This window comes from Xiphophorus couchianus, chromosome 17 (genome assembly GCF_001444195.1).
Source record: "Xiphophorus couchianus chromosome 17, X_couchianus-1.0, whole genome shotgun sequence".
Taxonomy (NCBI): Eukaryota; Metazoa; Chordata; class Actinopteri; order Cyprinodontiformes; family Poeciliidae; genus Xiphophorus; species Xiphophorus couchianus.
The window spans coordinates 18,025,868-18,053,471 of record NC_040244.1 but is presented as its reverse complement, the minus strand read 5'-3'; the positions used below and the strand labels follow the sequence as shown (position 1 = coordinate 18,053,471).

Below are 27,604 nucleotides of genomic sequence, written 5' to 3'. Positions count from 1 at the left end.
TCGTCGGGGAGCGCTGCCAAATGCATTCATGTGTATCGCTTGGTGGACGGGCGGGGAAAATGCGTGACAGTTTCTGCGGTGGCTGGCGGGCGGCGGTGCCAGAACCCCGCGGTGGCCAATAGGCCGGAACACCGCTGAGCTGCGAGGGCCGCATGACGCTGCTGTGCGGCTTTAATTTGTTTTGTTGCTACAATCTGATGCTATGAGGATGATTTTTGTGTTTGATTTTTGTTCAAAAATACATCTCAGTAAATTAGATTGATTAGTGACTGCTTCTAAGCTCGGCCAATTAAACTATACTCCCTGCCCCAAATTTCACTAAATCGATTTTGAAACTGTTAGTGGTGCTGATGTCCTTAACAGGAAGAGGGGCGCCTAAATAAATTCTGCTCAAGGCCATTTACAACATTGAACCAACCTTGCATGACAAACTGTAGCCACTGCGCTGCACAGCTCTGCTGGATTGATCTAAAGTTACATAGTGTTATGCCTTTGATCTCCTTGGAGCCCGAACATTCTTGGCAAAGTAAAACAATTTCACTAACATGTATGTGAGGCCACATGAAGTTAGATTGTAAGGTACAAAGCTAAAACAGAAGTCCTGTGTTTGCTGAATTCAAAGCTTTTATGTGTCACTTGTTATCTACCTTGTTCATTTCTGCTGCTTTTGAAGTAGCAGGGTAGCAAATGGAGCTTTAGTTACAAAAGTAATCTTTCAGTGTAATTTTTCAATCCTGCCATTTTTTTGTCTCCTGTTCCTTCTTATGTCAATAAATTACTGTTTGGGAAAACAAAACCTTGTGTGTGTGATACACCATAAAGTTTATTCTCTTATAAAGTAGATTTTAATCATCACTTGTTTATATAGTCAAGAAAATCTGTTTAAGAGTATAAGCCACCACATAAATTATTAGTATTGCAATGCATTATATATGTGGTTTTTTTAGACTCAAATTGACCGAAATACCATGTCAAATCAAAAAGGAGAAAAAAAAGGAACCAAAATGAAGACAGTGTTTCACCAGGAGACCTAGAGTGAGGATCCCCGGCCCCTCGCTCCTCAGATAGACCACCTTTTGTTACACCTGTGTCTTTTTGTTGATGAGCCACTGTTGTATACACTACAGAGAGTGGCACCCCTAAATGTTTTTCAGATTTCTTGAGGAAGGTTTGTTCAGGATTTTCTGATAAAGGCAATTTTCCTTGAAAAAGTCTAAGCTCAAATCTTCACTCCTTGGCTCACAGGTTATGCCCCCGTCACGCCAGTGCCATGAACAATCTGGGAACTCTGACCCGCAGCCCAGATGAGGCAGAGCGTTACTACAGGAAAGCCCTGCAGACCAACCCTCATCATAACCGGGCTCTTTTTAACCTGGGAAATCTTCTCAAGTAAGATTTAATCACAACAGAGATCACAATAAACAACATCTCCGGGGGAGGTAGGTGGAGGCGGGTCCTCGGGTGGGACAACCACAAGTCTGGAAAAAACTAATTTTGGAAGTCTTGCATGCTGCATTTTTGTTGAGCACATTAGAACTGTTATTCCAACTTCAATACCATTTTGAATCTCAAGATCAGCTCATAGGATCAGCAGGTTTTGTGATGTGATATTAATTTTGGAACATCATCAGCAAATTTGACTGCAAGCTGAACAAGACAAGATGCCTTGTGACCCTTGACCCACACCACTCTGCCAGCATGTGATTATAACTGCACTGAGTTGAATTTACATTCAATGAATAGTATTGCACAGCTTTACATAGTTCATATGCAGTGACCTAAAGAGTGCATGATGTCAGACCCATTACAGTTGGGTGAAATACCTCCACAAGTGCTCAGTTTTAAACTGTGGATGCCACTGCCTGCTGCTAAAAGAGCAGCTCAGAGCTCACACAGTGACATGTAGTGGTGAGCAATTTTGTCAATAGGGAAGCAAACAATTAATTGACTTACAATAAATTGTTGATTACTGGTTTATTAGATTAAAATTTGTTTCAGTCGATTTACTAACATCATCCACTCAGACCTTCTTTCAGTGTTGTAGCTTGGGAACCATCCTGAAGAGAGCGCCATTAGTCATTCTTAAGTGGAGCCACTTGACACACTAATAAAGATGGTGGGGCTATACCAAAATGGGAAAGACAAACAGTCCAAACAGAGTCGAGAGTGAGATGCCAAATACACTTCATGCGGTTCTGTTTTGAAATATAAATACTTGACAAGCTCCTTAAGTTAATAGCACTCAGTCAGCTATGCTGCATGACAGAACACAGTCAAGTTTCCATTCAAAACATTATTACAAAGGCGAGAGAATGTAAAGACAGAGGAAAAATTGACACATAATGGAAAGAAAACAGCCAATAGGGCAGTCAAGATTCATCCAATGATTTCAATAACTTATTATAATTCTTCGAGGCAAATTATCTGCCGCAAAGTGTTGGTAAATTATGTTTTACCATTTAGCATGACGTGTTTCGGCCTGGTGATTATTTATGTTGCACAACTTTTTCACTTCTGCCTATAAATCCAAACAGACTCATAGCCATTGTTGACGAATGCTAAATACTAGCAGCATAAAGTCCAATTTTGAAGTTTGGTCCAAGTATTCCGGGGGGATTTCATTGATTGATTATGATGTCTGCATTTGTCATTTTTCGGAGGGGGTGAATATTCATCCTTAAATTGACTGGTCCGATAACACGGCTTTCTCTAAGCTGCTGCCTTGTGTCTATGTAGGAGCAAATGGTGGTGAAAAGTGAAGTGGGTATAAGCATACAGGTGGAGAAGAGACATGCTGATATAGACAGAACTAGGGCTGGCTGCAGGAACAAATTACACCGTGTTCCAAATTATTATGCAAGTGATATTTTCTCTGATTTTCTTAAATGGTCAATGTAAATGATGGTCAGTATAATTTTCAAGTCATGAACTATTACAGTGTAAATAAAATTTTACTCAACAAAGCTTCCCATGAGAACAGTATTTTTTTCAAAAGTAAAAAGCTCAAAATGCACTTTTCCAAATTATTATGCACAGCAGATTTTCTAAACATTTTATGGATTATATAGAACTGCAAACAGTCATTCTTTGAATGTGCAGCATTAAGTGGTCACATGTACTAAAATCAAAAGCTATTTCAATCAAAACATCTTAACAGACCGAGTTCCATTGGATCAATTAACATTGGATTCTTGCATCCATTGAACTTGTGAGTTTGTGGAAAGTTTCTGCTTGAATTTCTTTGCAGGATGTCAGAATACCTTCCCAGAGCTGCTGGTTTGATATGAACTGCATTCCACCCTCAGATCTTCTGCTTGAGGAAACTCCAAAGGTTCTCAATAGGGTCAAGGTCAGAGGTCAGAGGAGGATGGTGACCACACCATGAGTTTCTCCCCTTTTATGCCCATAGCAGCCAATGACACAGTGGCATTCCTTGCAGCATGAGATGGTTGCATTGTCATGCATGAAGATGATTTTGCTACTGAAGGTCTGGCTCTTCTTTTTGAACATGAAAGAAAGTGATCAGTCAGAAAGTCCATTTACTTTGCTGAGGTCATTTTCACACCTTCGGGGACTCTGAAGGGGCCAACCAGCTCTCTCTCTCTCACCATGATTTCGGCCCAAAGCATGACTCCACCACCTCCTTGCTGATGTCACAGTCGTGTTGGGACGTGGTGACCATCCACCACCAATCCACTACTGCATCCATCTGGACCATTCAGGATTGTACAGTAGTCATCAGTGAACAAGTCTGTTTGAAAATGAATCTTCATGTACATCTGGGCCCACTGCGGCCGTTTCTGCTTGTGAGCTCTGGTTAGGGGCCCAATAGTAGGTTCATGCACCGCAAGCCTCTGGAGGATCCTCCACCTTGAGGTTCCAGAGGCACCAGCAGCTTCAAATAACTGTTTGCTGCTTTGTAAGGGCATTTTAACAGCTGCTCTCTTAATCCCATGAATTTGTCTAACAGAAACCTTCCTCATTCTGCCTTTATCCTTACAAACCCATCTTTGTTCTGAATCAGCCACAAATCTCTTCACAGTACGATAACGCTTCAGTTTTCGTTAAATATCTAATGTTTTCATACCTTGTCATACGGCACTATACTATCTGATGATTTTTGTCAGCAGAGAGATCTTTTCTCTTTCCCATATTGCTTGAAACCTGTGGCCTTTAATAATGTGGAACATCCTTCTTAAGTAGATTTCCTTTAATTGAGCTCATCAGACAAACTAATCAACCCAGCTCTCTGAAATTAATTATATTAAAATTAGATTCAAAGAGCCCTGACACACAATACCATCTATAAATTTAATAGCACAACAAAAAATGTAATCTTTATAACACTTAAATCCAATTTACATAATAATTTGGAACACGGTGTATAAGGTGGGCATCCCATTTTTTGAGGGTTTGTTTTTTCAGAACAAACATCTTTTTGACTTCAAGCTGAAAAGTGGTCCTGTGACCACTCCTACAGTATTGAGGGGGAAAACAATCTCAAAATCCCAAAATATAGAAAATAATTAAAAACAAGGTTGAAATCAATATAATTACAAGCAATGATTCCGCAGATAATACAGATTGTATTCATCATCATGGTGAACAATAAATTCTCAACTTACTGAACCAAATCATATTTATGGGTTAATTTTACTGTCATAAGTCGAGAGCACACATTTTCAGTATGGTAGCAAGATTTCATGTATTTTGTTCTCAAAACTTTTAGTACTTGTCAGTTTGAAAATGTAGTTTTCAAAGTGAAAACTATATTTTCAGTTTGAAAGCAGGACTTCATATCTTTGTTCTCAAAACTTGTAACCCTTCTGCTCTCTTTCAAACAGAAAGCAGAAGGGTTTCTGTTTGAAACCCTTCTGCTAGACCTTTTTGTTGTAGGTCATTTTGACTGACAGCGTCAAAAACAGTCTGTCTGACAGGTGGGGTTGTGACCAGGACAAAAGAAACACTGTTGTCAACTTATTCACTTTGTTGCTATGTTTATTGACTATTCAGACTCCTCTAGAGACTTTTTATCAAAACAATAAGTAATAATACATTTAGCGACTCTTATTCTGTGTTGTGTTGTGATAGGTGGCTCTAAGATTCTGGCTTGTTTATTATAGTTGTCATAGCAACCACTACCAACTGACATAGCAACTGTCATTACAGTTGGGTACAACTATATAGAACATGTAGAGAGTACACACTTTCAGCATTACGTTACACTGTATGTTGTACTATTACCTGTACTATTAGCTTCACCTGCTTTCCCAGCACTGCTACCAGTCTGACACAGTCATTCATTCAACACCAAACCTTCACTAAATAGTCAGAGCAGAGCAGGCCCAATTCACTTTGCCCACATTGCAAATAAATCACACATATGTAAAGCAGAGTAACCAATGCTTGCTAGTCGCCATGGCAACCTTTGTTACTTCAAATTCTGACTTGCCATTGGGCGGGCAAGGGAACAGAGGTGGGGAGGGCACTTTGTGCTTTCATACCCGAACCGGGGCTATGATGAAGTTGTTGCTTCGTGATGTTCACAGTGTCTCTTCATGCAATGCTACACTTTAAATAGTTTTTTCTGCGCAGTAACAATAAGAGGGGTTGGTATTTTCTTGTAGGTATTATTAAAAAAAGAGGATCATTTAATGCTAGCTTTGGATAAAACGTTTGGCTTTTTCCTCTTTTAATCTCCCGAGTCCTCGGCGAGTGACGTTCTCCGTGGGCGACGTGCAGCGACGGCGTGCTGCTAAAACGAAACAACAACAAAGCGTGTTGACGTCACAGATCACAGAGTTTAATCTCATACAAAGCAATCGACAACAAAGCTGCAGAGGAACAGAGATATGCATTTTTCTCATAAAAATAAAGACACACACAAGGGGAAGACAAACCAACACGAAACAAAGACAAAAAAGGCAAAAATAGCGGCCGCTATCTCTCTCTCTCTCTCAGCGCTGACCTGGAATTTTTATACTGAGTAGGTGTTTCTTGAATTTAATATATGCAGTCAAGGCGTTCCGTTCTTTGACCTATTAGAAACTCCGTAGGGACTCAGAAAAACTTGGAAACTCCCCTCATTATGGCAAAGGTGTCTGGTTTTTGTCTAAGTAAAAGGGCGGACCACTTCGTGTTCATCTCTGTCTGATACGGGGAGATCCCTGGCGCCAAAAAGTCTCTTCCCCCCTCGGAATGTAAATTTTATTGCTTTGTGTGTGGGGGAGGCAAAGGGCCCTGCTTGTTTGAATGTCTGCTATTTCAGCTCCCACATGCTCAACAGAAAACTGTTCCAAATAAGAGTGTTGGCTATACCTTTACACATGTCGTAAGATTAACTGTATTAAGCACTAAAATTAATCACTTTTTCTTAACAGTATCCAGCTCAACAGTTCAATCACCTGTATTGAGACAGAAGTCCAGTCAATCCTAACGCAGTTCGACAGTGTCACAACAAGGCCATCAAGGAGAAGATGTCTGCCTTTGCCGACTATGTTGTTGAGGACAACAAGACATCTGTAGATCGTAATGACGAAACAGAACTATGCAGGATTTATTATAGTTGCATTGACTCAGTTTGTGGGAAAATGAAAAATTGTTATAGAAACATAATTGTGACCTGATGGAAGCACTCAATGCCCTGGGTCTTGTGCATGCCACTTTCTTGGATGTTAGCAAAGTGAAGACCTTCCTTTACCGCACCAAGACACCTGATGTGGACTCTGAATCTGAGGTGGCATGCAACCTCCTTATGATACAAATGAAAGGGTTTTCTTCATCAGATGAGAATAGGCAATTAAGGCTGTAGGCAAAAGTTCAGTATTGATTTTACTGTGTTCAAAAACCTCAAAACTAAAAGCGCCTTTAAAATCATTAAGTAGCCTACTTTGTCGTGGTCTAAGATAATCTGATATTTCTTAGTATCAAGCCTTCTTAAAACTGTCAAACAGATCACATATGATTCAGCTCAGTAAGTAAAGAATTTATTGTTCACTATAATAAGGTTGCCTACAGTCTGTATTATCTGTGGAATCATTGTTTGTAATTATATTGATTGCAACCTTTTTTTCTTTTTTCTTTTTATTTTGGGATATTGAAATTTTTGTTGCCTTCACTGATTGGTTGAATTGTATGACTGACAAATGGAGATTGGGAAAATTGGTCAAACCGAAGTAAAAAAAAAAAAGACAAAACTAAAATAGCTTCACATACAGGGTGGGCACAGCTGATTCTGTGGGTGGGCAATGCCCCCCAATGCCTGCCTATGCTGCTGGGGCTGTCCTGACTCCTCTCTGTGTTTCTGTACACCAACAATCTTTTTACACACAGCTTCACTGCTGATTTGTTTGTTTGGAGGTTGCACAGCATGGTGAATAGGAGCTAATCTGGCTTTACTCAAAAGTGACATTAATAATGGAAGCTGAAAGGTCCAATCTCTATGCTGTGGAAAAAAACACACCAACCAAATCATGAGTCCTCCACTGCAGTACCTGGACAGCTACGTGTTCATGTATGTTTCTCATATTGTTTATGAAGCGTAATTACAAATAAACAATGTTAAAGTGAGTATTGTTTGCAGTGGCTTCCGAAAAAACTCCCAAGTTAAAAATCAGGGAAAGAAAGATAAACCCTGCCTGATTACCTTGTGGGCTCACATTTGTCACAGCATTCTTCTCATCTAATTACATTTAATTTGACCAGAATAGAACAAAGTGAATGAGCAGACAGAGAACAGCAGTGTTATGCACGGCTCTGATGATGATGATGTGTTCAAGGTCCCAAGGAAAGGAGAAAGAAGCTGAGACACTGTTGAAAGAATCCATCCACTATGGTCCACATTTTGCTGATGCTTACTCCAGTTTGGCATCTCTATATGCTGAGCAGGTAAAACATCCCGAAAACAGTTTCCTCTATGTATGTATGCTTCTAAGCATGTATTTTACATTTGTTAGGCTTGTGTTCTACTAGAATGTACATTATTGTTGGTGGTCCTGTGCTCATTTCAGTTATATTGAATATAATATTATGTACAGTGAACCCTCACTATAACGCGGCTCACCTTTCACGGCCTCGCTGCTTCGCAGATTTTTTTGTGCAGTTTTTTTTCACAGTGCATTGTGTTCTGCGTCCTGATTGGCTAAACAGTCTCCACGCTACTTCTCTATATACCGTAATGTGCCAATAATGTTACGGTATTTAAATATACGTAATACAGCTTGGCAAATTTTGGCAAATATTTTTGCCCAGAAGAAAAAAGAGTGACAGCAACTACCGATAACTATGTTCTTCTCTCGAAAAAACACACCTGCACCACAGGCTTCAGAAGAAAAAGCCACTAGAGAGCGGAGTCAGGCCGCAGCGTCACAGTCAGAGGAACAGTGAAATACGCGAGTCACAATTTGTCCTACTGTACTTCGTATTGATGATTAAAATGATTATTTTACTATAGTTATATGTAAGAAAGCGTTCTATTTGTTCAGAAAATGCTTGGGCCTGAAAACAGTTTTTGTTCTTTGGTTTCAATGTAGAGTATTTAATTATGCTGTATAAAAATTGTAAAAAAATAAAGGTAACTACTTCACGGATTTCGCCTATTACTGGTTCTTTTCGGAACACAACCCCTGCGAAAAAACGAGGGTTCACTGTATATATGTGTGTGTGTGTGTGTAATATGCTGTTTAAGTGAAAGATTCAAACATACTTAACGAACTGATAAGAAAGGCTGGGTCAGTTGTGGTGATCAAGCTGGCTGCACTTGAAGAGGTGATGAGAGACAGAATGCTGGAGAATTATCAAGGATAACGCCTTTCATCCCCCTTACAGCATGGTGGACAGCCTGAGGAGCAGACATAACCAAAATTACTGAAGCCCACATGTGCTAAAGAACGCTACAGCAAGTCCTTTCTGTCTGAGGCTATCAAACTTTATAATACATACATAGTCTCTAGAGCTGTGCGTTTTAAATATTGAATATATATTTAGCAATAGGGGTGTGTCCTTACCATAATCACTGCTCATTGTTATATATTATTGTTGTGTGTGTTTATTCTCATTACTTAATTTATTTATTTAAATTTTTATTGTGTCCTATGCTGTGACAAACAAAATTTCCACCATTAGAGGATCAATAAAGCATTATCTTATTCTGTCCTCTCACAGAAACGATTTGCTGAGGCAAACGAAGTGTATTTGAATGGCATAGAAAACTGTCCAGACAACTCCGACCTACATAACAACTATGGTGTTTTCTTGGTAGACACAGGTAAGTTATATGTTCTCCCAGTCTGATCCAGAGCACGGTGTGTGTACATGCACTGGTTAGCCATCCCTTTTTGCTTGCTTCACTGAAGCCCTGTAACTCCCAGTTTCTTCTTAAACAAGTTAACATGATAATAAATAAGAATCTCATTGAAAGGTTATTTTATTTCACTAATTCAAGTCAAAACATTAAATCGTTTTTAGTTTTATTAGACAAAATTATGTAGTCCAAGCATTTAATTCGGTTCATTTTTGATAAATGTGGCTGACAACCTATGAAAACCCAAAGCTTTCTCTCAGAAAATTAGGGTTTCACATTAGACCAATAAAAAGGATTTTAATGCAGAAATGGGGTCCTACTGACAGTATGCCCATGCACTATACAGTACATGGGCTGTACATGGAGGTCATCAGCCTGTGGTTCTGCTCAGGGGTTCAGGAAGCCCACAGTGCTTTAGTGGGAAGGGGTCTTCAGCTCATCTGTGTTCTTGGTCCTTAGGTCTTTCACATTACTGAAAATAATAGTGAACAAGTGAAGATGAAAACAACTCACACTGTAACACAGTTTATTGTTCATAAAGGTCCCAAGACTTAAACAATGGATTACACTGATACCCGGCCAACATCCTCACCACTGTCTTTCTGGATATCTGAAATCTGATGTAGAAAGGGCCCCCCTCCAGTAAAACCCCCTAAGGTAAAACATTAGTTCTACACCTATCTTCTCCTAAAATGCGTCTGGCCCCTACACGGTAAAATACTGTAAGATCCATGAAACACCATAACCAATAAAAATAAATGCAACAAAAAACCTGAACCTAAACTTGGATCTAACAATTCTTCAATGATTTCAGTGACCTATCTGTCATATGTACTGATTATGACTATTTTATCATTGTTGGAGATTTCAACATCCATGTTAACCTCCAAGACAGAGGGGGCAAAAATACCCCCAATGTTAATACAAAACCATTGGCTTGAGACAGCATGTCAAACAACCAACCCACAACCCAGTACACACTCTGGAGTTCATTATCAGTAAGGTTCTATTTTTTTCTCCAATTGTGGTGGCACTTGTCTGTTCAAAAGCCTTAACACATTTAAATTCAATTCATATACAGTACAAACCAAAAGTTTGGACACACCTTTTAATTCAATGAGTTTCCTTTATTTTCATGACTATTGACATTGTAGATTCACACTGAAGGCATCAAAACTATGAATAACACATGTGGAAATATGTACTAAACAAAAAAGTGTAAAACAACTGAAAATAGCCCTTATATTCTAGTTTCTTCAAAGTAGCAACATTTTGCTGTGATTACTGTTTTTTGCACACACTCTGCATTTTCTTGATGAGCTTCAAGAGGTCGTCACCTGAAATGGTTTTCACTTCATAGGTCAACCTGCCCTGTCAGGTTAATAAGTGGGATTTATTGCCTTACAAATAGTCATGAAAATAAAGAAAACCAATTGAATTAGAAGGTGTGTCCAAACTTTTGGTCTGTACTGTATATAGTACCAATTCACAACAAATGTCCAATTCACTTTACAAAAAATTATTTCAACTCAATTACACATGCATTCCAACTGATCCTAGATATGAAACACAACGGTGTTTCTAGCATACTGTCGTATTGAGCATACGACAATATGCTCAATTAATAATTGTTTAAAAAGTTTCTATATATATATAAAAAAACAGCAGTTTACATCAGGCCATTGACTTGGCGAATTAACTCCTCCTGGACCTGCATTGTGTCATTGTATTGTGTCGTTGATTTTACAGCAGTCTCTCATACAGAACATGCATGTAGCAACAGTGGAGAAGAAAAACTCCCTTTTAACAGGACGTAATCGCCAGCAGAATCAGAACCTAGCTCAGTACACAAAAAGGAAAACAGATAAACTGATGTAGGATTATTTTCAATGTTCATGAAGGTAAAAAGTTAATAGTAGGAGAGAGAATATGAAACCATTCTGATCTGATTCTAAAGATCATTATCGTCTTCTTTTAAAGTTTTGATTTCTGCTTCTCCCCATCTTTCCCACATCCACATTTGCAACAAGTTTTCCCTTAAGTCATCCTTTAATTTCTCTCCTTTCACTTTTGACTATTTTCCTCCAGGAGAAGGGCATCTAGCCACTGCTCACTATCAGGAAGCAATACGACTTAAGCCAGCACATTATGTTGCTATGGTGAACCTGGGCCGTCTTCTTCGGTCATCCAATGAGAACAAGGAAGCTGAGATGTGGTACAAGAGGTGAAAAACAGCTTTACTTCAAGTGGAAGCTGCTGTGTGTGTTTACTTTATCTGTGCTAGAAAGGGAAATGAGGGATCAAACTTACGGTTTCTGAAGGGAGCTATCAGATCATGTTGTGGTGCTCTGAATGGCCGCTGTGTTTTCATTATAAAAAATAAAATAAAAAACAATAAAAGTATTTTGAAATGTTCAGTCACTATTAATAAAAAATAGTGTTGCACTGTTTCCAATGATGCCAAGTATTTACTAAATAGCTGATCAAATTGGAACAACTTTGTACATTTAGACAAACTGGACAGACAGATTGGAGTAAAGTTAATTATGTTACCTATTGAGTGTCGATTTCAGCTGTCACATGGAGCTAGTGGAGTCAGAGTCTGTTGTAAACTACATAAAACCAAAGTGGTTGTCAGGATCTGTGTTTTTCTGTGTTTATTTAGAGTTTTCTGTGTCCTTGAGTCTCTTTGTTGTCCTGTCCTCCCCTTGATTGTTCCCAGGTGTGTCTGGTTTCTGTGATTACCCTCCCGTGTATTTAATGCCACCTGTGTGTCTGCGTCTCTGTCGGGTCCTCGTCGCGTGTTGTGTGATTTCTGTCTGCCTGTTCATTTGCCACGCTATCATTCTGTTGCTACCGGTGGGAGCCCTGGTTTCCGCTCAGCCGTGCCGCCAGAATCTTTGTGGACTGTTTTTGAACATTATTCAGTATTAAAATTACCATCTTTACCTCATCCTGGGTCTGCTGCGTCTGCCTCACCACATCCACTGCACCAACTTATGACAGTGGTGTGTGAAACAAAACTGAGATCATTCTATTCCAATGTTCTCCACAGTCACCAGACCTCAGTGCTTAATGTTATTCTTCATAAAGAAAGCAAAATGAGGGTTTCATCAGTTTTATTTATATTATCACTCACTGACTTGGACCAAACATGTCATCTCTGAGGAAAGGTCTTGCTTTCATTTTACTAGCTCATTCAGTTTTGAACCAGTTCAGCTTGACCTGTGTACGATTCACATGTTTAAGAATGATTTTCTAAAGTCTAAATGCAAATGGAAGAGTGACTAGTTAGTTACAGACTATGTAGTAAAGCTAAAATGGTGACCTCTGACCTCTGCAGAGCTCTGATGGTCACCAGGAAAGTTGACATCCTGACTCCTCTTGGAGCGCTGTACTACAACACAGGCCGCTATGAGGAGGCACTCCATGTGTACAAAGAGGCTGCTACCTTGCAGTCAGACAGTACTGATATCTGGCTGGCTTTGGTAAAAACAAAATGCACACAACCCATTTTTTGCTTATTCTTATTTACTTACATACAGAATTGACACATCTGTTATGTGTCCCAGGCTCAGGTCCTGGCCATGGCTGGGCGGAGCTCAGAGGCAGAGAAGATGACCTTGGACATCATCTCCAGAGAGCCCACCTGTATCGAATGTTACCGCCTGCTCTCTGCCATCTACAGCAAGCGTGGCAACTACACAGAGGTGTGTATATGTGCCTCTGTTAAGTCCCCAAGTCAGTCTAGGGATAAGGGTGGAGTGTAATAGTAAAATACCAGCGAATGAAGAGACAAAACTGTGAATAAAGGTAAAAATAATCATTTATTTAAAAGTAAATTATGAGTTTTAACGAAGCACCTGAAAGAAAGTGGGGGGCAGGGTTAGGGTTGGAAGTTACAGCAGTGAGTTTTGCCAGCTGGGTTTTTCTCTCGTCATACGTTCAGCAACTTCAGCTCGTTCATCATTCTATGAATTGCAGCTCTGCAGTTGTTGTGTGACTGATCAATTCTGGTTGATCTGTCCATATTTCAGTATAATGAACAATTAAATTCTCCCCCAATTATGCTTTAAGGATCCTTTAAGGATCACGCATAATTGGGGGATCATTATAAGAATTACATTAAAACCATATTTATTAATTAAAATTAGAGGTTCTGACATGAAACAGCCTTTAAGTATTAGGTACTTTCCTCTTCTGTCTTTAATGTTGTTTTAATTTGCACTGGGACTGATTCTTGTATTAGATCAGGGGCTTCAAACTCATTTTCATTTTGGGCCATATCAAAAATCAGAATGTTCTTAAAGGGCTGGTTGTGCCAGAATATATTGATAAAACCAGTGAAACTGTGAAAATATCATTAAATAGCTGTTCCTCTGGGATTTTGTGATCATTTTAGGGTTTTTTTACAATCAAAATGACAGATTTTGTGGTGAACATTTAGAAATGTTTGTAAGGAATTTTTACAATATTTGTGGTAATGTATGATATTAAATGTTACTTTTTATCACCTGTCGTATCAGTTACGGATTCAATGTTTTTGACCAATTTTAAGAAAATTTGCAGTAAAATCGGAAAAAGTTTGGAAATCTGTTGATTTTGTGTGAATTTTGCAGATTTGTGAAAAACTGGAAGGACTTATTGATGTAATTTAGAGTCTAGAGGGCCACATAAAAAGCTGCGGCAGGCCACATTTGGCCCCCAGGCCTTGAGTTTGACGCCTGTGTATTAGTCATAGCCCCTCTAGAATGAAAGATAAGCAGTACCATACAAATATCGACCCTCCACCTCCTCCTTATCCTTAAATTGTTCTCATAGAGAAGATGCATTTCCTGAAGAAACACAATTTTAGAGTCAATTTCTTTTAATCTATTCATGATTAGTTTTGACTTTTTGGAGGCAGTAAAGACCTCTGCAGTTCCATGAAATAAAATTACATTTTATGCTCTGAGGCATATAATAAAAAAACTAGTGGACTGCTCAATATTACAGCAATTGGATGTTAGAACACATAGGAACACAAACTTTTCCCTTCTTCCAAGTCACTTCCCTAAACTGGGAGAGTCCCACTCACAATAACTACTGTACTGTATGTCTCAGATTATTGCCAGGAACCAGTCCACACCAAGTGAGGATCAGTAGAGCCACTTTTAGCCTAATCTGCAAGAAATATCACTGTTACTGCCAGTAGCGATTCTAGCCCTGTTTTAGTGGTGCTTTAGCACCACTAAAACTGTATCTCAGCACCCCTGAATCAGGTTGCCACCAGTCCCATAAAAAACGGAGTCGTCCCATATTTGCCCGTAAAATGCGTCCCGTACTGAACCGATACATAACTGTCCGATAGAAATGCCTATCATACACACATTAACACTAAGTTTAACAATAATGACCAAAATAAAACACAGGAAATATTAAGGCCAGCTAAATTGTCATGGCGGGAGCTAAAGGACCCCAGAACGCTACGGACCGAAGCTGCCGTCACGGTTGCCTAGAGACGGACACTACGCAGCCGCGGTCAGCTGCTATCAACTCGCATCTTTTTTAAAACGTCCTCGACCCGATTCCATGTCCTTAGAAGCAAAAACGCTTTCAAAAATACAGACGTGAGTGAAAAGACGAACAATTTCAGAGAGGATGAATATTGTGTACATCTGTCAACAAAACAAATGTGTCCATTGTGGCGCAGTGTGCTGCTGTATGACAGAGAGAATGGATCAGGAGAGGAACTGCAGACCCGTTAGAACCTTAAGAACCAGAAATCGTCTCTTCATCCTCAATCATCTCCTGAGGCTGATATGGTACAGAACATTTAGTTATGATTGATTCAGTTTCTTATTGTGATTTTAGCTGACTATTGTGGTTTGATTCTTTGCTTAGGATGTTGAGTTTGGATGATATTTAATAAATAATAGCATTAGCCAAAACAAGTGGCCATTTAAAAAACAAATCATACTATAATAGATTAACAGTAAATACATAAATATTTCCTACATTAAAAAAGTTTGTTAGGACTTTCTGTGAATTTTACTCAGAAATGTTGATATATTTTATGAATGAGGGTTGCTTGGATAAGTTGACTTCCAACCAACGAAGAAAAATGATGCTAAGCAAAAATGCACCAGACCTGCCGCCCAGGGGCGGTTCTAGACGGGGCCAAGAGGGCTTCTGAAGAAATGATAAATAAATGTCTTTTTTAAATATTCAGTGGTAGATATTTTTTAAACCTTTGCAATTTTATTTTAACAAATTAAAAATTATAGTGCTGTACTTTTAGCTGCTGTATGGAGATAGAATCACACTTTCCAACTGCTAGATCAGGATCTGCAACCTGAATTTCTGGAGACACAAGTGGCTCTTTGCTCACAATATTAAATGATGAAATATTGCTCTGTGTTTGTTTAATTCTTTTTTAAGTGTCTCTATAAAAAAAACACTGACTACATGGGCCCCTCTACTAAATTTTGTAGAGCCAGCCTCCAAAGAAAATTGTAAAGACCATACATATTTTTTAACCAGCAATAAGGGGGCAAACTTGTATCATCAGCACCTTTATTCAGATGGCAATTTGCAATGCAAAATATTATGCTTAGTGATTTTTTGCAATTTTCAGTGGCAATGCTGTACTTAATTTATAATTATTTTTATATTTATGAATGAAATTGTGTACAGTATTGGCTTTATTTATTTGAAGAGTATTTTGTAGTTCAGTACAAAATTGTGTATATGTGCAAAATATTTGGATAAATAATGAGTTAGTCTGATCCTGGTCCTTAACCTTGTTAATTACTCTTATTGGTCTTTTTTGAAGTTTGATTAGTGACTGTTGTGTTTTGTAATTAATTTCCCAAACCTCTCTGGAGTCACTTAAATAAGATAAAACTAAAGAACAGCTCTTCCTGAATCCGAGGTTCGACTATCCGACAGACCCTCCTCTCCAGGACCCCTGAATAGACCTTGCCAGGGAGGCTTAAGAGTGTGACCCCTCTATAATTGGAGCACACCCTCCGGTCCCCCTTTTTGAACAGGGGGACCACCACCCCAGTCTGCCAATCCAGGGGAACTGCCCCTGATGTCCATGCAATATTGCAGAGTTGCAGCCAAGGTGTTGAGGGGATCCGATTTGGTGGCCTTAGGATCTCATCTCTGCTGTTTGCAGACAATGTGGTCCTTCTGGCTTCATCAGGTCGTGATCTGCAGCTCTCGCTGGAGCGGTTCGCAGCTGAGTGTGAAGCGGCCGGGATGAGGATCAGTGCCTCCAAATCCGAGGCCATGGTCTTGAGCCGGAAAAGGGTAGAGTGCCTTCTCCGGGTCAGGGGGGGTGTCCTGCCCCAAGTGGAGGAGTTCAAGTATCTCGGGATCTTGTTCACGAATGGGGGAAGAAGGGAGCGGGAGATCAACAGGCAGATTGGCGCAGCGTCTGCCGTCAAGCGGGCGCTGTACCGGTCCGTCGTGGTGAAGAGAGAGCTGAGCCAAAAAGCAAAGCTCTCGATTTACCGGTCAATCTACGTTCCCACCCTCATCTATGGTCATGGGCTTTGGGTCATGACTGAAAGAACGGGATCGCGGATACAAGCGGCCGACATGGGTTTTCTCCGTAGGGTGGCTGGGCTCTCCCTTAGAGATAGGGTGAGAAGCTCAGTCATCCGGGAGGGACTCAGAGTAGAGCCGCTGCTCCTTCACATCGCGAGGAGCCAGTTGAGGTGGCTCGGGCATCTGGTCAGGATGCCTCCTGGACGCCTCCCTGGTGAGGAAGACCCAGGACACGCTGGAGGGACTATGTCTCTTGGCTGGCCTGGGAACGCCTTGGGATTCCCCCGGAAGAGCTAGAAGAAGTGGCTGGGGAGAGGGAAGTCTGGGCCTCCCTTCTGAAGCTGCTACCCCCGCGACCCGACCCCGGATATGCGGAAGAAGATGGATGGATGGATGGATGGATGGATAGATAAAGAACAGCCCAGAATGTTTGGGTTCGGCTGTTTCTGTGGGAACAGAAAGGTGTTTGGTATTGAAACTATGATTGTCTCATTTCATAAACTGTGAACTAAAATATTAAAACCTTGACTCATAATGTCTACTTTTCCATAGATGGACATATAACGTTCAGATAAAAATAAGGGTAATACAATTTCTAAATATGATTTTGAAATAAAGTTCAGATTAATGACTCATTTTCACTAGTCATTAACCTGAACTTCTACCTTGATAATAAACTGGTTTTAGGTTTATTAACCCTATAAAAAGTAAAATGTTCTTCAAATGACTTTAAATGCATAGTTTTAGGTAGATTTTATTTTCATTTCTGGGAGAGCAGACCACACTAGGACTGAGTCACTCCACAGCTGCTTGTGTCTCATTAATGTTAGCAGATGTTGGCAGGTATGATGTGGTCTAGAGATTCTGTTTCAAACTGAGTTTATACAGCTCTGGAAAAAATTAAAAGTTTCTCTGATTTTACTCTTTATAAGTATATGTTTGAGTAAAATGAACATTGTTCTTTTGTTCTGTGAATTACTGACATGTCTCTTAATTTTGTTTGTGAATGTATGTATATAATCAGTTAGATTTAGAAAACCGCACCAACAAATATCTCCTCATGGGTCTTAGCCCTGCTGGGGGCTAAGCACCCCTAAAGGTCAGATCCTAGAATCACCCTGGTTACTGCTAAACATTTTTTAACTCCAGCCCACTAATACTGAATAACAATTGAAAGGGCAACTTCACACTTAAGTGGTTATTGTTACATATTTTTGTTTAGGAACAAATATATAACAAACTGAATCAAATGCACAGCAAAATGGAAAGTGTTGAATAAGGATTTTGTTTATTTACGGACCTTACCCAATCTGAGGCATCATGCTTTACTTAGCGCTCTGTGTGTGCCATGCTCTCTTGGATTTCCTTGACAAACTCACTTGCTTCCCAAGGTGTTTTTAATGTCAGTGTTTTGCTTTCATAAGTCACTAGTAGCATTGTAGGGTGAGTTACTTCATTACGAATGCCCAGTTTATTGCAGCTGCTTCCGGATCGGATCGAACCTTTTCCTCAGCTGGTGCACTCCCGTGGCCAGGTCAGGGATGAAGCGGACTGGTTGCTCCCTGTAGTAGATGTCTTTTTTTTATCTTGTGCAGCTCAAATGACAGTCTGCTTTTCTCTGTAGTTGAGGAACTTCATTATTAGGGTCCTCGGGTGGGAGGCGCTGTCCACTCTCGAATCAATTCTTTGAGCTCTTTCTAAAACTCATGGAGGGCTGCAGCATTTCACTCCTCAATACTTTGGGTATCCATTTCTCCAAAAAAACACATAAGTCTGGTCCCTTGGCGCCTTCTGGCAAATTCACAAGCCTTAAGTTACTCAAGTGAGACCTTGTTTCCAAGTCTGAGTTTGTCTTCCATCGATTTGTTTTTAGCTTGTAGGTTAGCCACCTCGTCTTCTGCGGTAGCAATACGGCCCTCTGTTCGTGACATAGGTTCATTATAGCCTTTCATCTCCTGTTTCACATCTTGTAGTGTCACCATCACTACAAGATCAAGTTTCGAGGAAAACTTGTAACTTAAGGACTCCAGGGTGGCCAGAACTTGATTAGACTTATTATTTTCTGACTCGTTTTTTCCTTCTTGCAGAGCCATATTTTCGTTAGCTTACTAACAAAAACAATGAAAACCTTTCCCTAAGTTTGGATGCCTTGTTCAGCCCAAACCTTTCCCCTTTCAGACCAAACCTTTTATCTTTATGTGTTTTAGTCAAGTTATGCATTATACATTAAATTATCCCTTTTTCCGCATAATTTTTACATGAACAGCAATTTCTTTTTGCCCTTATCCCAACAGCAACAGCAGAGCGAGGTTCAGCACGTCTTCCTACCTGGCCACCATAAACAAAAGTCACTTAATTTTATTTTCAGTGATTTTGTGATTGTTGCAGAGCACCTTGGTCAGCTGAGGTTGTTGTAAATGTGCTATGTAAATAAACTTTGACTTGACTGCATGTCAAGTACAGTGGTTCAGTTGTTTCACAGCGTTTGTGATTTCTGTCACAAACAATCAACTCTCAACAGTGGTTGGGTTCTGTTCCTGCAGTTTCCATGGAAACAGTCAAGTTATATCATATCAGCAACCAGCTGTTATAGAGCAGTTGCCACTCATCCTGTTCCTCTGCTTTCACGCATTCTATTTCATAAAAATCACCAGTGATCATTTTAAAAGGCATTTTTGCTGCTCATCATGATAAAATTAGATTTATGTTTCTGCTGGAACTATGATGGACATACATAGTCCTAGACATGCATGAAAATGGTCAACCAGTTTGCTGTAACGTGCTTTGAACAGTTCAGCAGAACTAATAAAGAAGATGGAGTCTGTGCTTGTGCTTATTAAGTTTCTTTGTCTTTTTAGCCTTGCAATGACAGATCTGACTTTTATCGCTTCTTTTTGTTTCTCGCTGCTTTGACAAACTTTCTGGTAAATGTAGCAGAAATGTAACCTTATTCATTGTTTTGTGTGTGTGTGTATGTGTGTGCGTGTATGTGTGTCAGGCTCTATTGGCTCTGGACCTGGCCCTGCAGCAGAATCCCAGTGATCTGACAGTGAGGGCAGAATTGCATTTCTCTAAAGGAAACCAGCTGAGAGAGATGAACCAGCTGGATGAAGCCTTTGAGGTAATGTTTTTTTTTTCAAATTTGTCTTTCCCATGTTTTTTCCCCATGTTTCCCTGCTGTTTTGGTGTCAATTTATACCCCATGGTGAAAATGAAGTGTGCTTTCTTCAAATTTAAGTTTTTGCATTTCAGAACACAGTAAGAGAGCCAGTACTCTCACCACAAGCACTTCTGTTCTGATTTTGTATCATTGCCAAAATTATTAAAATTTTAAAAAAGGTGCTTCTCTTCCTCCCCTCTCCTTGCAGACACCACATTTGCTGCAGCTCACAGTGATTTAGTTAGACACTCCATCACCTGATGGATAGCAACAGCAGTATGGGTGTAACGGACAGGGGTACACATGGGACATGTCTCAGAACCTTCCCATAGCTGTGCCTTCGGTCCACCATATTTTTTTTCAGCTGTTGCAACTGCTTAATCTATTGGAAATATGTGGCAACATGTTTTTCTGAGGTATATTTAAATATAAGTATGCGTGTGTAATACATGCTAATTGTGAATCACTGAGGGGAGACGTGTTACTGAACAATGCTGCACAGTGTGTCAGAATCATGTTCATCAAACCAACCAGAGCCAATAAAAGGTGAAAAAAACTTTGTATAGTTCTTTCCAAACAAACTGTGCAAGTTGAGTAATGTTGTTCCATGCAGATAATGCTAGCTAAATGAAAACTATTTAATCCATGCCAGTATGTCATGTTAAGGTAGTCAAAAAGAATACTAATTTTAATTCCTGTGTTATATAACTTGCTAGTTAGTTGATGCCAGAAATAAACCCAATCCTTTTTAATTTCTGTACAGACGTTGTGCTCACTTTCCACTTTTTAAAATTAATCTTTATTGCACAATAGAAAAAGCAAAGTCAGAAAGGACACATTAGACCAGAGGGAATAATCCGGAGGCAAGATCATTTTGAAGGTGCACGTGTTTAGGTTTATCCACTCAGAAGCCATATCAGTGACGCATGATAAAAAGATTATTGCAGAGAGAAACCAGGCAGATATCAGGACAGAGTTTTCAAAATTACCATCATTCACATTCAAAATATTTGTAGCCTGTATTATATTTAGCATAGAGAAAAGATAGCGATTACTTTATGTGTAGATATTTATTTTTTCCATTTAATATTATTTGACTTCTGTATTCCTTGTGTTTGTAAAGGCAATAGGTATAGGTCACTCAGTATTTCTTTCTTAATTATTTTGCACATCTGTGTTGTCACATTTGACTAAATGCATTTCATGTTACTTTCTATGTTCATGCCATTAAATTAAATCATGTGACTTATCACCCTGTTACCTTATCACTCCCATTTTTTGCGTTAAGTAATAATTTGCTCACAGGATTGGTGTTTTACTGAACAGTTTTGTTTGGTTCATTGTTGCCATTTGACTTAAAGATCTACTTACTCTTTTAAATGTTCAAGTGTAACTGTGTCAACTCTACCAGAGTTTGGCAGCTAAAACTTTAGATTTTTAGTACAAAATATGAAAGTGTGCATGCGCCAAAGTGTATGCAGTCTGTTGAAGTTACTGTTTAGTGGATTATTTTACAACATTAAATCCTTTTCCCACTTTACTAGAGGCTCATTTTCAAAAATGTTGACTAAGAAAGTCAGAATCTTTTTCTTCGCTGTAGAGTTATTGATCTAAATACAGCAGAAGAGTTTTTTGGAAAGTTAACCCTTCAGAAATTGTCCAAAGAGAGTTCCACACAATTAGAAAGACCTATAACTATGGAAGAGCTCGTTAAAACCATTAAAGTCTCACCCAATGGGAAAACCCCGGGCCTGGACAGTATTCCTAACAAGTTTTATAAATTTACATCTGAACCGGGTACAGAAATATTAAAAACCTTTAATTCAGCTATTGAATCGCATCGGCTCCCCACATCAATGAAGGAATTGTTAATTACTGTCATTCTGAAAAAAGGGAAAGACCTTTTGGAATATTCAAGCTACAGGCCAATAAGCTTATTGTGCTGTGAAGCAAAATTATTCACAAAAATATTATGATTGCAGATTAATAAGGTCATAACATCAATTATACACCCGGACCAAACAGGCTTCGTCAAGGGCAGAACCCCCTCTGATAGTCTAAGACGATTACTACATCTGATTTGGAAGGCCCAACATTTAAATTTTCCTATAGCGGCCCTGTCACCCGACGTGGAAAAAGCGTTCGACAGGGTCAGCTGGAGTTATCTATACTATACACTTGAAAAATTTGGGTTTCGACACTCTTTCCTAGAAATAATCAAAATGATATACACGGACTCAAAAGCGACTGTAACAACCAATGGATCAAGATCAACTCAATTCTTAATCGAACGCGGGACTAAACAGGGAGACCCATTATCACCCCTGCTCTTTATTATTGCACTCAAACCCTTAGACCAAGCCATCAGACAAAACAAAATAATAAAAGGTATAACAATGGGTGGACTAGACAACAAAATGTAGATATTTGCAGATGATGTACTGCTTCTACTGTCGAATCTTGAGGAATCATTACCTCCTCTACTCGATTTGATCAACAATTTTTCTGAATTATCCAGATACAAGATTTACTGGTCTAAATGCCCCTGTCAAAGTTTTGTTATAAAAATTTCAGTGGGTACCTAAAACCTTAAATACTTAGGCATACTGCTGAACCCAGGCCTGGAAGACATTATTCTGGACAACTTTGAACCTGTGATAAATAAGATAAGTTTGCTTTTAAAGGGGTGGGACAAGCTACCGCAGGGGTGGGCAACTCCAGGCCTGGAGGGCCGGTCTCCTGCAACTTTTAGATGTATCTCTTCTTCAACACACCTGAGTCAAATAATGAGGTCATTAGCAGAACTCTGGAGAACTTGACTGCATTTAGGAGGTGATTCAGCTATTTGATTCAGATATGTTGGACCAGGGAGACATCTAAGAGTTGCAGGACACCAGCCCTCGAGGACCAAGATTGCCCACCCCTGAGCTACAGATATCACTGTGGGGTAGAGTCCATGCCATTAAAATGATTATTACACCGAAATTAAATTACCTATTCAATTTATTACCTCTCAAAATCCCACACCCTATATTTAAGACCTTGGACAAAATGATAAACAACTTTATTTGGGAGGGGGAAAAGCCTAAAATGTCTGTCTTAAAACTCCAAACTAAAATAGAATACGGAGGATTACGACTACCCGATATGAAACTTTATCAGGAAGCTTTTATAAACGCACAAATAACATCACTTATGTTAAACAACCACAATAGTCTGATCTGGGTGAACTTGGAAGGTGAAGTAAATGCTCAATTTAAAGCTTTTGATTATCTATCCCAACATCCAAATGATGGAGTTAAATCCAATCCAATTACGACTCACATTAAAAACGTTTGGCAGCATTTACATAAAAAAGCAAACACCTGTCCCTTCACTCAAGGAACAGCCTCTGTGTGGAATAACCCAAAAATAAAAATAGAGGGGAAAATGATCTATTGGAGGAATTGGCATACAAAAGGGATTGACAGTATAAACTGCTTCTTACAAAATGGTACCTTACTGTCATTTAAACAATTTCAAGAATTATACAATCTAAAGATTTCTGGAAGTTCCTACAAATTAGGGACTGCCTCACAAAATTAAAGAAACCTGAGGTAAGCATACCCACGGAATCACCAATATACACCATGTTTAATAAATTAAAAGACTCCCCAAGACCAGTAAGTCATATTTATAACTACCTGATTGAGAACACTTGCAACATTAATACAGGACTTAAAAAGGTATGGGAATCAGAACTAAACAAAAAGTTCAAAGAGGAACAGTGGAGTGCAATAGTAAAACAAATGTTAAAACCCATGAGAGATGCGCGCTCCAAAATGATACAGTTCAAAATTCTGAATCGATTATATTGGACACCAGTTAAATTATTTAGAGCTAGAATAAGTAACTCTGATATTTGCTGGCATGTAAACAAAGTCCGTGAGACATGCTTCACATGTTCCTTATGTGTCCGAATCTAATTTCTTATTGGCAGGAGGTTATGGGAAAAATGAACAGCACCTTAACTCCAACTTACTCTTGACACCTACATTGGGACTTCTTAACTTCTTAGATTATAAGGTCAAAATAGGAACAAAAAAAGCACAATGGTTAAAAATTGCCCTCACCACGGCAAGGCGAGTTATATTAAGACACTGGAAAGGTCAAAATATCCCTACTTATACAGAATGGTATGCGGCTCTTCAAAGACCGCCTCTTAGGAACGACTCATCCACAAGATAAACGGTCAGATTGAGGCGTATCAGAGTATGGGAAACGTTCTTAAAACCAGAGAGGAAAGGCTCAAACGCTTTTGGTCCAGAATAAAAGATACAGTGTGTGTGAACTTTTTATTTACATTTTATTTTTATTTTACTATATTTTCTTTTGCTTTAACTCCTTCTGCTTGCTGAGGGGGTTACAGGAGGATCGGGAGGGGTTCAGGGGACAAAATGTTAAAAACTCAAAATCCTTCTCTATATAACTACTTAATGTTGTATACTTTACAGCAGTGGTCCTCAACCCCCGGGCCGTGGACCAATTGGTACCGGGCCGCGCAAGAAATAATTAAATATTTCCGTTTTATGTATTATTTGAGTCAGGAGGATCTTTTATTTTTAAAATCCTTTAACTGGATACTCTTGGTTACGTCTTGCACGCCAACATTGAGCCCACAAGCAGCAAAATGAGTAAGAAACAGATCAGATGTCTTTGAAAAGTTTCTTTATGAAGGGAAAAAGGCCCAGAGAAGAGACAGGAGAATGGATTTATCTCGGTAGGTGATTCCCACATTCCAAGCTCTGCATGATATGGTGACCGGCTCGTTAATGAGGCATTGAAGCCTTCAAACTGTTTCGCCACGTAGAGACCAAGCACCCTGTGCATAGGCAACACTTCGGGTGTCATTGTCTCTCATCACTCCCAGATGGGACCTTCTGGCTGCAGAGAAACAAGCTCAGGGTTCCCATTAGTCGTTATTGTGAGTTAAAATTTTCATAAAAGTAAAATGTTTGTTTTTGTGGCGCATCTGTATCTTATTTTGAAGGGATATGTAAACGTTACTATAGCGACCAGACTCAGGGAGCGTGAGGGCAGAGCCTGTGACTCTTAAGTCTGGTTCACACGGCACGATTTAAGGATTGTCGGCCGATTTTCCAAACCTCTGTGACCACACACGACACGAGCCGGTAAAAGTCCAACAGGTTCGATCGGTTCGTGTGTCCAGCCACACGGCAGGAGCAACACACCACAGAACCGATTCCAGAAGAAAATCCAGTAAAACCCCCAACATACTATACATGAATTTAGAATAATCAAACACGCATGATGATGTAGAAACAGTAGTGACAGTTTGTGGACTCATTTTAAGTGATAAAAGACGAAACAAAAAGAAAAGGCGTTTGATAAGAGATGGCGGGAGCAGCCGCTCTATTTGCTGCACTATGATTTGGAGGTGAGTTATTTTAATTTTTTTTGTAGTTAACAGTTTTAACTGAATAAACATAAGCACATAAACATATATAAAAATGACCTTTACATATAGTAATAAACATTTCCACATATCACCTCCGATGTCCACCGGACTCTCAGTTGCCATGTCAGCTGTTTGGGATTCCCCTCCGTTCTTACGTCACCGCGCTTTCTGATTGGCTTCCTGTCACATTCAACAGGCTGCGTTCTCGCCCCCAGTTGGGAAAAACTCCACAGGCTGCGATAATCGGGCCAAGACAATGGCCACCACCAAGTAACACACCAATCACTGCAGGACGTTGTAAGATTGTCGTAAAATTGCCAAGTCTTGACCGGTCCGCGGTAATAAAAAGGTTGCGGACCACTGCTTTACAGTACTGATATTGTCAACATCGGTTTCACTGTATGTTTAATTGTTGAAGGATTTAATAAACATTGAAAATTGAAAAAAAAATACTACTGTTTATCGTTTCAAAAGTAATACTGAACTCCTAAGGCAGATACGTATGTCATACTGGTAAATTTTATGATCATCTGATCACATTTGTGAATGTATACGGTCCCAACGTGAACAATGAACAATTTATAGTTTTATTGCTATCAAAAATACCTGATATAGACTCTCATCAACTGATAATTGGTGGAGATTTTAATTTTGTTCTGCACTGTGTACTTAATAAATTGTTACATAGACCACCAACTCTTTCTAAAATGGCAAAAAAAAAAAGTTCAGAAATGTATGGACAGCTACAAAATATTAGCTCCATGGAGATCGCTGTTCTGTTACACACAGCAATACTCTTATTTCCAGTTCACCAAGCATATTGGAGGATTGATGTTTTTTTATTAGACAGAAAACTTTTACAGCTGGTGAAATATTGCAACTATGAAGCACTAACGCTGTCAGATCACAGTCTGTTAATGCTACATCTAGCTTTAGAATATAACAAAACATAAAAAAGTGGAGGTTTTATTATAGAATTCTGTCAAACAAAAATGGAAGAGATTAAAAATCACATAAATATACATTGTCAATCAATGACACTCCATATACTACAAGAGCCACCTTGCGGGAGGCACTAAAGCCATATGATAGAAGACAAATATAGTGATCATCCGCTATAACGCGGTTCACCTTCACGGCCTCCCTGGTTCATGGAGTTTTTTGTGCAGTTTTTTTTTTTTTCACAGTGCTTTGTGTTCTGCATCCTGATTGGCTAAACAGTCTCTGCGCTTCTTCTCTACCTGTGTGCCAATAACGTTAAAGTTTTTAAATATACAGTTTGGCAGATTTTGGCAAATATTTTTGCCCAGAAGAAAAAAGAGTGACAACAACTACCAATAACTATGTTCTTCTCTCAAAAAAACACACCTGCACCACAGGCTTCAGAAGAAAAAGCCACTAGAGAGCGGAGTCAGGCCGCAGCGTCACAGTCAGAGGAACAGTGAAATACGCGAGTCACAATTTGTCCTACTGTACTTCGTATTGATGACTAAAATGATTATTTTACTGCAGTTATATGTAAGAAAGCGTTCTATTTGTTAAAAAAATGCTTAGGCCTGAAAACAGGTTTTGTTCTTTGGTTTCAATGTAGAGTATTTAATTATGCTGTATAAAAATTGTAAAAAAATAAAGGTAACTACTTCACGGATTTCGCCTATTACTGGTTCTTTTCAGAACGCAACCCCTGCGAAAAACGAGGGTTCACTGTAATCCCACAGAAAAGCCGAAAAAAAGAAGCTCTGGAAAAAAGAAACTAGACTTAAGAAGTAAATTACAGAAAGAGACTACATGCCATTAGTCCATCAGTAACTCTACATTGAAAAAAACTGTTTCTACAGACATAACTTGAATTCATGTACACAAGAACTGTTAATTGAATATTCTGCATAAAGTTCTGTCATTCCAATCAAAAATTTATGTATCCCGATCTGAATAACTAAGGCATTTTTTAATATAGCTAGACTATCATAACATATTTAATTTACAAGAAAATCCAAAAAATTATTCTTGCAAAGATCACCTGGTCAATAGGAGTACTGTACCTTGTGTTTGTTCAATGTTGTTCTGGATGTCCGCTCTTTCAAATCCGTTATTAGATTCTGCTCTTTCTATTTATAATCAAAAGATTAAGAATTCAGTAGTTTCTCAT

General features: G+C 39.2%; 1 protein-coding gene across 5 annotated transcripts in view; it reads left to right on the top strand.

Annotated features, from left to right (window-relative positions):
* Positions 1-27,604, top strand: part of tmtc1 (transmembrane O-mannosyltransferase targeting cadherins 1) — a 114,845-nt gene that overhangs the window by 82,556 nt on the left and 4,685 nt on the right. For 4 of the 5 annotated variants that reach the window (XM_028043538.1, XM_028043541.1, XM_028043542.1 and 1 more), the window contains 7 exons: positions 1,246-1,389; positions 7,779-7,887; positions 9,163-9,265; positions 11,390-11,525; positions 12,645-12,789; positions 12,874-13,011; positions 19,836-19,958. In XM_028043538.1, coding sequence (XP_027899339.1) covers positions 1,246-1,389; positions 7,779-7,887; positions 9,163-9,265; positions 11,390-11,525; positions 12,645-12,789; positions 12,874-13,011; positions 19,836-19,958 — 898 coding nt within the window. Of the gene's footprint in view, positions 1-1,245; positions 1,390-7,778; positions 7,888-9,162; positions 9,266-11,389; positions 11,526-12,644; positions 12,790-12,873; positions 13,012-19,835; positions 19,959-20,205; positions 22,399-27,604 lie in introns of those variants that run through there. The other variant, XM_028043540.1, reaches the window with a different exon arrangement.